The sequence below is a fragment of the Elephantulus edwardii genome, unplaced genomic scaffold (assembly GCF_000299155.1).
Source record: "Elephantulus edwardii isolate Elephantulus edwardi_28Jun2011 unplaced genomic scaffold, EleEdw1.0 scaffold00090, whole genome shotgun sequence".
Classification (NCBI taxonomy): Eukaryota; Metazoa; Chordata; class Mammalia; order Macroscelidea; family Macroscelididae; genus Elephantulus; species Elephantulus edwardii.
In genome coordinates, this window is record NW_006399840.1 from 104,902 (window position 1) to 116,799 (window position 11,898).

Here is an 11,898-nt window from a genome sequence, read left to right on the forward strand (position 1 = left end):
GACTGGGATAATTGGGATGGGAGTGTCAGAGACAGTGCGATTGGCCCAGGACAGAGCCGAGTTTAGGGCTGTTGTACATATGGTCGCTATGAGTCGCGACTCCACGGCACAGAACAACAGCACAACATACACATCCACCTGTGAAGGAATTAGCAGCATATAAATCCGTACTGTAACAATATAATGAACTGACTGGTAAGTGTTTACCTCTAACAACAAACTGTAAAGATGGTCAGGCATACAAATACTATGGCACAGGACATCCTTTTCTGACCTTAACTGAGGTCTCCAATGGTGCAGCAGGATAGGGTCTTGGATGTGAGTATTTAACATACACAGTAACTCAGCTGGGTCTTTGGTGTTGGAGTACAGGTCCCAAGGGTTGGGTTGTGGCGGGCGGAGTACAGGTCCCAAGGGTTGGGTTGTGGAGGGCTTCCCGCCCTAAGTGCCTGTGAAGATCCATTGTGGAGGTAGTCCAGGCCTCAGCCACTGGGCTTTGGTGGGGCTGCCTCCCTAGGTGCCTTTGAAGATCGACTCTGGGCCTGCCGCAGTATTGTAAACTCCAGTTTTAAGGATCTTATTAATTCTATTATTTTCACTTAGAATCATAAGTTTGTTTCATCCATCATTTAAAATTCCATTAAATGAGTAGACCTAAATGAAATTGTTCCTTCACTACTTTACGGATATTGAAATTGTCTTTTTTCATTCTGCTCAAAAAAAAAAAAAAAAAGAGAGATGAGACTGTCCATTTCCCTCCCACTCTTTACAGTAATAACAATTTAGGAGATCTTTGTGAGTTAACCTTAGGAGAAAGATGGGCAGTCTTCTCTCACAAACTGTCTCTGAAAATCTAATGGAGTTTCTGCCATGAGTCTGGTCCAGCTGGGTGGCACTTAAAAACAACACTTACATTAATTAGCTATTATTGGTACTTAAAATACTTAATAATTTTGTTGTTGTTGTTAACTTCTTTCGAGTCATAGACCACTCATAGTGGCCCTATGAATGAAAGACTTGAACAGTTGTATAATCGTTTCTCTTAAGTTCATAGAGTTTCTGGAGGCAAGCTATTTTGGAAGTGCATGCCACTCCTGCTTCAAAGCTTGTTTTAATCGTGGAGTTCCATCAAACACTGTCTACCATGCGTAACCATTACCACATTTGACACATCAGTGTCACAGTGTTCAGCATCACTGCAACCAGGAGTTAAACCTCTGTACAGCAAATTGACAGACCAGTGCTATACCACTTAGAAGAATGACCAAAACCAGTTTAAACCCAGGCCTAAGGGCTGCCGATTAAAATCACCCTCCTCTGGCTTGTAGCATAACATTCTATCCACTAGGTCAACAAAGCTCTCTCTGACTCAAAGCAGTTTATGAACAACAGATCTAACCCTTGCCCTATCTTATGCCATCCCCGTAATCCAAGACACACTTGAGCTCATTGCTATAGTCATCATATCAATCCATTGTGTTGAGGATCTTCTTTTCTTCCCTGGCCCTCCTTCTCTCAGCATGATATCATTTCCCAAGGACTGGAAACTTCAACTGTTGTTTAATGGCGTGGCCTAGTGGCAGGAAATTGCACTGCAATCCCAGAGGTGCGTGGTTCAAATCCACCAGATGCTCTGCTGAAGAAGGAGGGACAATCGCCTCCTGTACCAGTCAGATCCAGTTTGACGGTACACACATTAAAAAAAAAAAAAGATGACTCATCAAAACCCTTAATGGGCTTAAATTTATAGTCCGCTTTGAATTATGAGTTCTTTTACTCTGTTTTATATTGTAATACTTTTCCATATGTTTTGCTATAACTGTATTTATTTGGTAACACTTGCATATGAGTGCTCATATTCCTTGTCTCTCTGTGTTTGGCTTTTTGCCTTAATTAGAGATGAAGACATTAAAGAATCGACATTAAAGTTCCTTGCTTCTTTGCCCATATTAATAATAGACCCAAGACAGTCTAGTGACTCATTTTACTAGGGCATCTATGCAGGCTCTTTTTGTTTATATTTTACCTCTTATTTGCTTTATAGTTGGTTTTATTGCTCTTAGGTCTTATGAATAGAATTTAAAAGATGGTCTTGGATAATTCATTGGAAAGCATCTCAAAGTGTAAAGACTCATTCCAGCACAGCTAGCTATTATTACTATCCAATGATTAATGAAGTTACAATGAAATGGGAGTTGTTTTTAAAACACAGAAACATTTCCAGTTTCTAAATATCCAGATTTTTATTTTCTTGGCTCGCTTTTGTAATAGTTTTAAGTTAATGATAGAACAATATAAATCCTAAGTTGATGTTTATTATTCTTAGTTATAAAATTCCATTTTGAAGTTAATTTGATCACTGAGTTGTCTGTGGTCAGTGTAACAGAACGTAAACATTTGTTGTTTGGGTTCTAGCCATTTAGCTCATTTAGTCAGATTGGTCACAGGCAGCTTGTGAGGTCTGAGAAAACTAATTTCTCTTACTCTTTGTTTTCTTGCCAGATGGTTCCCACAGAGCTGGTTGAGAAAGAATTTTGGCGACTGGTAAGCACTATTGAAGAGGATGTCACAGTGGAATATGGAGCTGATATCGCTTCAAAGGAATTTGGTAGTGGCTTTCCTGTCCGAGATGGGAAAATCAAACTTTCCCCCGAAGAAGAGGTAGGCTCAGGAATGTGAGGCCCTTTTATTAGGACAGACTGGCATTTAAGTCAGACAGTCAACATGTCTTCGATCTAAAATTCGTAAAACTATGTTCTTAGTAGCCTTACTTTACTGCAAAGAATTAAAGCCCACGTGATTTGTTTGGAAATTGGGTTACTAATTGAACTTCTGTGTGATTGAAGTGACTTACAGTGACTTTCATCAGATTCCAATTGCCAGATATTTAAAGATTTCAAGAAAAATGGAGTTTATGGAACAGTTTTAATTCCTCACTGTGCTCTACTACATTGTAGTAATATGATAAAGTACTTCTTTTTTTCTGTTTTATAAATTAACTTTTCTTTTCTTTCAGATTCTATAACCTTGCTTTCTCTTTTAAGGATGTAGAAACCGTCCCCCAAACCTGAGGGATCAGGAGTAGGACTACTTGGCTTTGAGCTTTAAAAATTTATTAAAAAAAAAGTTTGAACCTAAAATCTAAAAGTTGCATCTGTTTTCCACACTAGCAGACTCCTCGGAAGATCTTATTTCTGCCATGATAAAAAGTCAGATTTCTTTCTAGTAAACTTCGAGAAATTGAATGTAGATGCATTGCCATACATAGGATTATATATGTATAGTTTGATTAATTCTCAAAAACTGAACACACACCTGTGTAACCAGGAGTAGTCCAAGAAATAGACCTTCACTAGCGTCTCAGGAGTGCTTCCCTTTACTGCTTCCCTCCTGCACATTAACCACTATCCTGACTTCTAATATTGTAGATAAGCTGGTTTGTTTTTGAGCTTTATATGAATGCACTGATACAGGGGGAAAAAAACAAGGAAAGTATATATTATATAAATGGAATGATAAAAAGGTCAAAACAAGTAAATTGTAATTTATAGTATTGTATGCTGTCCTGTCACAACCGACCGTAGCTGTCCCTCCAGTGGATTTTCCAAGGTGGTAAATTGCATGAGAGGAGTTTGCCTATCCTTCTCCTGCGGAGTGACTGGTAGATTTGAACTGCATGTCTTTGGGATTGAAGCACAGCAATAGGCCACCAGAGTTCCCTAATTTATACTATTAGAGATACAGTATAATGGCCCTCTTTCCCCCACCTTGACTTTTTATATTGAAAACTGTTTTAAGCCAGCTTCTTGAAATAATCAAAGTTCAAAAATGTTACTGTGAAATAGCTAAACCATACTCTTTTTGTCTCCTTTTTTTCAGGAATACCTTGATAGTGGCTGGAATTTGAACAATATGCCAGTGATGGAACAATCTGTCCTTGCTCACATTACTGCTGATATATGTGGCATGAAACTTCCTTGGTTATATGTGGGAATGTGCTTTTCTTCTTTCTGTTGGCATATTGAAGATCACTGGAGCTATTCAATTAACTATCTGCACTGGTGAGACATTCCAAATAGAACTTTAGGAGTAATTTGCAGGTTATTTAGGAAAACTTTTCTTATCAATTCAGATATAACTTACATAAGATATTTCCCCCCCTGATGTTCTTGACTTCTTTTGGAATATACACCCTAACTAGTTAAAATAGTGATTCTTTAAGATTCCTAGAAAGGCTTTGAATCCCTTGAAATTGCAGACACTCTGTTGTCAGTATGTTTTGGAGGAAGGTGAGCTGGTTTTCTCATACTGTCAAAGAAGTGTTTTAGAAGATTAAAAAGCACTAAGTATTGTTTTTACTGTGAAAAGCCTCATTTGCTGGCAGTGGTAGCCCGGATGCCCCCTGGCTTGAGGGTGGACTATATGTACAGTGAAACCCATTGCTGTTCAGTTGATTCTGATTCATGATGTCTCTGTAGTTAAGAGTAGACCTTCCCTTGCCCCCTAAGCCCTGTGGCTACCAGCTTCTCTTGTTGGACTCTGTTTTGACATTACTACAGGCAGAAGGCTACAAAGAGCTCTGTGTTTCTATTAGGGGCTGGGGATAGGGAAGTAGATATTTGGGACTTTTTCAACTCTTTAACAAAAGGCCTTCTTTTTTCACATCTGGTTTTTCCCCCTTCCATTCCCCTTTTCTAAATACAAAAATATTTGAAGATCTGTAGCCCACTCAAATCCCCACACAAGGAATTTGAGGATGTACCACAAGAAAGAGGGAGTTGGCATATATATGTATACCATCAGTTGTGCTTCCCTAGACAATTACTCCCAGCTGTAAAATGAAGATTGTATTTACCATACCTCACAGGGATGTTACAGATTAATTGGTTGACAGTTTAAAGTGCTTTGAAGAATAAGAGCTCTTTAGAAATGCTAATTGCCTTATTAGTGTTTGATTTAACCTCATCTGTCAGAATATTCGGGCAAGGGAAAAGGAAGATGAAGAGTTGCCATCCCTCGTCAATTATACGAAATTGTGTAACCACATATCCTGTAGCTAGCATGATACCTTATATTCTTAGAAATGCTAGTTATCTTCATTTTCCAAAGGGTCAGATAAAAGCATGGAGGGACCTCAGATGGGAAGGTTCAAATTTAAACTTTATACTTGAGGGAAGAAAATGCATTACAGATGTTCAGATCACATTTCTAATGATAATTCCTTGGTCTGAACATGCCTTTGTAGCAGAATCTTATATAGCTGTGCTTGAAAAATGTGTGCTGGTTAAGTTTTGTTTGTGTTGGTGTTACTGATTGATTTATTTTCCTGATCTTTTTCCAGGGGTGAGCCAAAAACCTGGTATGGAGTCCCAGGGTATGCTGCTGAGCAGCTAGAAAATGTGATGAAGAAACTGGCCCCAGAGCTCTTTGTGTCCCAGCCGGATCTCCTCCATCAGCTTGTGACCATCATGAACCCCAATACCCTGATGACTCATGAAGTGCCTGTATGTTCGGGCTTAATCCTCTTGCTGCTCATGCTTATCTCATTACTTCTCTTTCCCCCCATTACTTACTGTTTATGACATGGATGTGATTATTCGCTTCCCATAGCATAACTTGATCGCAGAAACAGCTGTTTGGTGCAGTTGGGTACTACATTGCATCAAATCAGTTGGATTGGATCCTCAGACACCGTTAAAACCAATTTTTTGCAGTTATTAACTAGATTGTTAAGCATCTTTGCTTTACAAACAAGTATAATGCTTTATTTTCTTAAATATACAATTAAAATACTTCTAAAATTTTATTAAGAATAGATAAAAATTCCATTTATCATTTCATATTCTTAACTATACCTTCTATATCCTAAGGGGAATGAGAACTTTGCCCCATCACCTGTTTTATTTTTTAATTTTTAAAATTTTATATTAGTTTACATACAAAATTCTTATATATTGTGGTTTCATTCGTGTACACTGTGTTTCACACGTTCCTTCATTCACATTGCACTTCATATGGTTATTCCCATGCACTTAGTTTTATTAAATTAATTACCATTGATTTATGCCCACTATCATCCTGTCTTATCAGGTCCTCATATTAATATCTTCCCCCCCTTCTTCTGCCCACTTAACTCTGTGGCCCTGGGATTTCCCATCTTTCCCACTCTCAGCTTCCCTGCCCCCCTTCCCTCTTCTCACCCTCAGCTTCCCTGTCCCCCTCCCCTTCCCACCCTCTGCTTCCCTACTCCCTTCCCACCCTAAGCTTCCCTGCTCCTCTCCCCTTCCCATCCTCAGCTGCCCTACCCCTCCTCTTCCCTTTTTGGACTTTTCTACTTCTATTAAAAAACTTTTTTTTAAAATATTCAGAGTTGTCTGTCACCATCACACATGCTTTCTAAACAATATTTTTGGTCTGCAATTTTAGTCCTGCATTGCAGAAAAACAAAACTCACAAACTTTACAGGATAATTATCTGTCTTTCTAAATTCATTTACTGTCAAAATGAATTATTATGAATGATCTCATTTTAACAGATCTACATTTTAGTGTCAGAATCCTTCATATCCTGGCCTTCCTAAGAAAGTTATTTTATTTATTGGTTTTATAAGATCTTATTCTGTGATCTGAAATGACACACTTGCTGTGTCTATCTATATATTCCACCTCTGCTACCAATTAGGCTTGTCATGACAACTTTGAGCTTGGAATTTTGCATTGAAGTCTTCTTGATCTTTCCTCTGAGGTTGTTGTATGGCATTGGCTTTTTTTGTTAAATACTCTGTAGAAAAGTAAGGAGGCTACATTGAGAAGTGTGGAGTTAAAGGTCCTAGTGAGCTAAATCAAATATAAATGATAAACTTGCTGTGTCAAAAATTTTTGATCTTTTTATGACCTAAACTTTATGCTTTTGGATTCATGCATTAGTAAGTGGTGAAGACAGATGGAAATGTTCTGTGAGGGATCATAAAATGTTTCTAGAATATAGCTTAAAAAGTAATGACCAGTAAATAACAAAATACCATCATCTCCTTACTGTTGCTATTTTTTCTGAACATTTTCTTGTGTTGGGAGAATGTTTCACATAGTAAATAGGTTTTGCGGTCCGTAGTTCATACACGCACATTGTTATGTGACCCTGCCTGCATCCCCTTAGGCATGTTAGCACTCCCTGTTTCCTCCTTAGGCCCCCTCTTTCATTTACCCACATTCCCTGCCTTTCTCTGCCTCCTCATCTTTGATTTTAGGCAAATGTTTTTGGTCTCATATAGTTGATTGTTCTGAGGAGCAAATTCTTCATAGATGTTTTGTTGTTTGTATTTTGGGTTTCTTAAAATTATGATTTGGGTGAAAGTTTACAGAGAAAGTTGGATTTCCATTTAATAATTTCTATGTATTTTGATTGTGACATTGATCACAGTTCTCAGAATGTTACAAGTGCTCTTCCCTGAATGTCGTTTCCATTTACTCTTTTTTCTGCATTTTGAGATTGATAGTTGGGTAAGGTTTCATAGTGCAGGCCCATGTATTTGCTGGAAGGTGACCTCTGGGAGTGTCTCCAGTTTCGGGTTAGAAGGTTGTTCCAGGGCAGTAGCCTCAGCGTTCCTTCTAGTCTCTGTCAGACCAGTAAATCTGGTCTTTTATTTTAAATTTTGTTCTGTGATTTTTAACCCATTCTGGCAAGGCCCTTCCATTGTCTTGATCAGAGTCATCAGTCAGTTCAGTTGGTATTTTCCACATTTCTTTCCCCCCACATTGCCCTTTCTCACTTGCTAGGAGCACTTTGCTCTCAGTGGCCCTTGATTACTTAATAATTGAGCAAATGATGAACGATTAGGTTCTGGGTCTACAAAACCTCATCACTTCTAGGGGCTCAAAGTTTGAAGGAGGAGCACTGGTGGTATAAAGGGTTAAGTGTTGGATGACTAACCAGGAAGTTGACCACTCACTCAAATCCACCAAGTACTCCTGGGGAGAAAGAGGAGGCCGTTTGCTTCCCTTGAGATGGACCACTTCAGAATCTTGTGGGACAGTCTCTGTTCTGTAGCATCACTATGAGTTGGAATCAAATTGATGGCAGTGCAAGTTTTTTTTTAATGAGTTTGTAAAAATCATTGTCTTTATAAAAATTGTTATTTGAGTGAAAGTTTACAAAGAAAATTGGTTTTCCATTCACCCATTCATACACATTTTGTTTTATGCCATTAATTAAGATTTGGCAATGTTACTGCACTTTCCCCACTCTATCCTTGTAATTCTTGGTTCCATTAATTCTTCTTTCTTATGCTTCCTGCTCTCTGGGCTCTATCTTTGGTCAAATACTGCTCTTTTGACCTTATTTGGTTGGTTAGTCTGAGGAGTGAATGCCTCCCTGTTGTTATTGATCATGTTGTTGTTACTGTGTGCCATTGAGTTAGAACCAGTTCATTGCTGACCTTCCAGGTAGTTTTCAGAGGCAGAAAATCATACCACAGGAGATTGTCCATTCTTCTTCCATGAAGCAGCTGTAGATTGAATGAACAGTGTGCCTCTCTGGGATTTCAGTACAGCTTCTTACCGCTAGGCCACCAGACAGAGCTCCCTATTAATCACCGTCTATGGGCCTGTTATTTACTTGCAAGTTGATTCACAGGGGTGAGTTTTGTTCAGGCTTGAAGGGGTGTCAAAGGGCCACAGGCTTAGAGGTGATCCATTACGTTCATTGTAAAAGAACAGGATTTATAATTAGATGACATCTGACTAGGTCTTGGAAGATGAAAATTACGTTTAGCAAAGATTGTGGTGTAGAGAAAGTAGTCCAGATAGAAGGAGTGGGGCTCTTGTGAAGGGCAGTGGTCCTCAAGCTTTGGCCTGTGGGACAGTCTCTAGAGGCTTGTTAAAACAGAGATGGTTGGGCAGCATCCGCAGAGTTTTTCTTGTTCTGGACTGCAACTTATGTCTCTGCATATTCAATAAGTTCTCAGTTGATGTTGATAATACTTGTCTGTGGAGCACATGTTGGAGGAGAACTACTGAAATAGAGGTGCAGAGGCTTAAAAGGTTTGATACCAGGATTTGTGTGCCTAAAACCATATAGATACTTCTGGGGTGGGATGAGAAACACAGAAGTAACCTAGTTCATTTAACCTTAACCAAGTGAATACTAACCTCATTCACTTGGCAGGAATGATGGGAAGTTAAGTCCGAGGTCCAAATTAATTTAGTATGTAATGAGATTCTTGAAATAGTGTGAGATAAAAGAATCTGTGATGTTAATTGCTGACAAGTTGTCGCTGACGGCAGACCTATGTAGATAAAAATGTTGCCCAGGCCTCTGCTCTCTTTACAGTCCTTGATCTGTTGAGTCTGTTGTAGTGTCACTTGTGTATTTTTTGTGCCTTTCACCTTAGGGGTTCATGTTTGCATTACTGTATTGGACATTATTTTATTGTGCTTCCTTGGCTGGTTTTTGGAAGATCTCCAGGCCCTTCTTGGAAGGCTAGACTAGGGTCTGGAACCTGTCCATTATGGGTAATCTTAGGATATTCTTCATTGTTGGGTTGTGTAGGAAAACATGATCTGATCTGGCTGTAGTTTAATTTTTGGTGGGTATAAGGTTATACTGCTCCATCTTGTGGTACAAACTGATAGACCCAGGTGATAATCTACTGTAATAATCACCATCCCCACTTCACTCTTGATGGTTTGCTTTTCATTAGTAGAAAATTACCTTTTCTGAAGAATCCTGTCTACATCCATCCACATTGTCTTTAGTGAGAACGTCATTATCCAAGAAGCTTAGAAATCTCCAATTTCTGTTTCCTTAGGTTTACCGAACTAATCAGTGTGCTGGGGAATTTGTGATAACATTTCCAAGAGCCTACCACAGTGGTTTCAACCAAGGTTTTAATTTTGCTGAGGCTGTTAACTTCTGCACTGTTGACTGGGTATGTAATTACCACTTATCAAGTCTTTTCAAACTTACTATTTCTTTTCCTGGGGAAATGATGTATCTTTTAAAGTATGTGTAGTTGCTTTAAACCAGTACTACTCAAGTAAGCTGATCTGAAAATTGTTACCAACCCATGAGATAAGCCCTGCACCACATTATAAATGAAGCGTGTACTGACTAAACCCATATTTAATTCAGCTGACATTTGTGCTTTTGTAGTAAAATTTTCTTGATGAAGACTCAATTCAGGCTCAAGTTTAATAATGTATTGCAGACTGGTAACAAGTAGTCTCAGAAGTACACTTTACACTATAGCACTGGTTTAATTACCCAGACCACATCAGCTTTATAATTGATATATTAGTTACTTTTTATTTTATTTGTACTTGTGTGAAAGCTTATAAATCATACTGGTTTTTTCATTAAATCCTTCATACATGTTTTGCTTTATTACATTAATTATAATTGATTAATGTAATTAATTATAATGCCTGATAAAGTCCCTTTTGTTTCACTTAATGATGTTAGTTTCAGCTCTGCATTTATTGTAGGTCTAAAGTTGAATGAATATTATAGTACTAGCACTTTATTTACCTCAAAAAAACATACATAATCAAATGAATGGAATCTTGTTATTAATAGTGGGGGTTTTTTGGTTCATGGTAGTGGCTGTATGTATACTTATTTCTATGTAGTTTTTGTAATGTTACTTATATAAAAACATCATCATCATTATTATTACTATTATTCTAAAACTGAATACATTGTTTTTCAGACCAGATTCTTCCAATTTCCCTCACGCCCCCACCCTCAAAACATTTCTAAAGTGAGTTACAGCAGTTCAGCAGAATTGTTTAAGGAAATATGTAGATTCTTATTTTCAATTAGATTCCACATTGTTATTGGCATTAGTACATTATTAATAAATTGCTTTTTCAGTCACTTTTTAAAAATTGAGGTAAGTGGTGCAAAGATAAAAAAAGTCCTGGAAACTGAGTCTAGAAATCTGCTTGTAGAGTTTTATGTTTTATGGCCCAGAATGTCATATATTCTAATTTGAGAATAAAAGTCAGAAATCTTTGGAAATTAGAAAGGAAAAGGTAGATGTCACCACTTCCCCTTTGTGTCTTGACACAGCTTCCCTTAGGCCGACAGTGTGTGGAGCATTACCGCCTGCTTCACCGTTACTGTGTATTTTCACACGATGAGATGATTTGCAAAATGGCTTCCAAGGCTGATGTACTAGATGTTGTAGTGGCTTCCACTGTGCAGAAAGACATGGCCATTATGATTGAGGATGAGAAAGCTTTAAGGGAAACAGTCCGTAAATTGGTAAGCTTTCTGAAATTCCTATTTGCATGTTTTAAGGTATTACTTAGGAAAGTTCCTATGTATTTTAATACTATTTTTAGCAGTAATTTCTTCGTTTAATTTCCATTTAAATTATTCTAATAGATTTGTAATAATTAGATATGTAATAACATCTCATGTGCTTTTAATTTAACTGTGTCTCTGGTGGTTGAAATCCATCCCCAGGGGCCCCCTGGGAGAAAAATGGGCAGTTTACAGCCTCAGAGACCCTGTAGAAGGTGAGCGTGCATTAATTCTGATGGAATAGCAGTGACTTTTCCTTTCGAGAATGGTTAATGATATTGAATATCTTACTGTGTGTTTATTTGCCACCCATATCTCTTCTTTGGTGAAACGTCTTTAAATCTTTTGCTCATATGTACTCCCACTTTCTTCCTATATCAGATCAGTGTTCTGCAAATACATCCCTCCAACCTAACTGTAATTTATGATTTTAATAGTATCTTTCAAAGAGGGGGGAAAATTGTCACCCTTTCTTTTTGATGAAGACTCATTTGTTAGTTTTCCTTCTGTGCATGCTATTTTTTGGTATCTAGGAAATCTTAGTCTAACCCAAAGTCATAAAGATCTTATATTCTGATATTTTAGAATTTTATA

At 37.9% G+C, this 11,898-nt stretch overlaps 1 protein-coding gene across 1 annotated transcript in view; it reads left to right on the forward strand.

Annotated features, from left to right (window-relative positions):
- KDM5B (lysine (K)-specific demethylase 5B) overlaps nucleotides 1-11,898 on the forward strand; it is a 74,776-nt gene that overhangs the window by 37,959 nt on the left and 24,919 nt on the right. The window contains exons 9-13 of the mRNA XM_006890528.1: nucleotides 2,503-2,661; nucleotides 3,880-4,061; nucleotides 5,342-5,504; nucleotides 9,806-9,925; nucleotides 11,068-11,262. Of these exons, the coding sequence (XP_006890590.1) occupies nucleotides 2,503-2,661; nucleotides 3,880-4,061; nucleotides 5,342-5,504; nucleotides 9,806-9,925; nucleotides 11,068-11,262 (819 nt within the window). The remainder of the gene's footprint in view (nucleotides 1-2,502; nucleotides 2,662-3,879; nucleotides 4,062-5,341; nucleotides 5,505-9,805; nucleotides 9,926-11,067; nucleotides 11,263-11,898) is intronic.